The sequence below is a fragment of the Echinops telfairi genome, unplaced genomic scaffold (assembly GCF_000313985.2).
Source record: "Echinops telfairi isolate 266 unplaced genomic scaffold, ASM31398v2 ScPeMD7_7412;HRSCAF=8450, whole genome shotgun sequence".
Classification (NCBI taxonomy): Eukaryota; Metazoa; Chordata; class Mammalia; order Afrosoricida; family Tenrecidae; genus Echinops; species Echinops telfairi.
Window position 1 is genome coordinate 16,819,009 of NW_022111312.1, and position 1,271 is coordinate 16,820,279.

The 1,271-nt window shown below is 60.8% G+C and overlaps 1 protein-coding gene across 1 annotated transcript in view; it reads left to right on the top strand.

Moving 5' to 3' along the window:
* The window catches only part of GLT1D1 (glycosyltransferase 1 domain containing 1), a 49,214-nt gene that overhangs the window by 17,286 nt on the left and 30,657 nt on the right, over positions 1 to 1,271 (top strand). Inside the window, exon 7 of the mRNA XM_004709745.2 lies at positions 51 to 100. Within this exon, the coding sequence (XP_004709802.1) occupies positions 51 to 100 (50 nt within the window). The remainder of the gene's footprint in view (positions 1 to 50; positions 101 to 1,271) is intronic.

Sequence of the window (1,271 nt, forward strand, 5' to 3'; positions counted from 1 at the left end):
GGTGCCAGCTATGACTGACACCCCTCCCCCTTTCTCCCCCCTCCCCAAAGAATGGCACCGAGAGGAGCCCAGCGTCTACCTGGTCATTGTAGGCCCTGAGGTAAGTCCCCATGTCACTATGCTGGTCCCAGCCCACCCTTCAGCTGAAACGAGGGGCCGCCACTTTCATGACCCAGCGCTGCGCTCCCTTCTGTTCAAGTCAACAAACTGTGTGCCATTTCAAGAATGAAAGCCCGCCCAAGTCAGAAGTCCTGGGCTTTATGGCCCGCAGCCCTCAGCTAATTGGATGTGTCAATTCTCTGGTGACACAGCTGGGCGGGGGTGGTGGGGGAGGCGCATGGGAGCAAAGGTCAGTGTGACAGGTGTGAAGGCAGGCCTCCCCGCCCCGACTGCCCCTGGTGCGCCTGGGCTGCCCTTCTCCTGGGAGGGGGACATGGCTGTGCAGAGGAAGTGCTGCCGGGGGGAGAGACATGCCTGCACCGGAGGCCAGCTGTCCAAGGGACTCAGACAGAGACTGTGCAGCCCCCGGGTGCTCAGGACCCTTGTCTGGGCCCAGACGGTCAGGGGGACACAGCACAGCACTCCGAGGCTCCCAGGAAGGCTGCCGACAGGGGTGTCTTCCCAGGGCTGTGTGGCCCGCAGCGGGCCCACAGGGAGGTAGGGACGGTGACTCGTGAGTGTGGGAGTGTCCTAGCCATTCCAGTGTGCTCCTCCTCGCGTCTACGTGCTCACCTTCAGACAGGCACCCACTGTCCACCGTCTGTGCTGTCCGCACACATTACACACACACACACACACACACACACACACACACGTGCTCACCTTCAGACAGGCACCCACTGTCCACCGTCTGTGCTCGCATGCAGGCAGGCGGTCCGCACACATTACACACACGTGCTCACCTTCAGACAGGCACCCACGTGCCCACTGTCTGTGCTCGCATGCAGGCAGGTGGTCTGCACACACACACACACACACACACACACACACGCGCGCGCTCACTTTCAGACAGGCACCCAGTGTCCACCGTCTGTGCTCGCATGCAGGCAGGCAGTCCGCACACATTACACACACACACATGCGCACGCGTGCTCACCTTCAGACAGGTACCCACGTGCCCACTATCTGTGCTCACATGCAGGCAGGTGGTACACACACATTATACACATACACGTGCTCACCTTCAGACAGGGACCCACGTGCAGGCAGGCAGTCTGCACACACTACACACACACACACACACACACACACACACACACACACACACACAC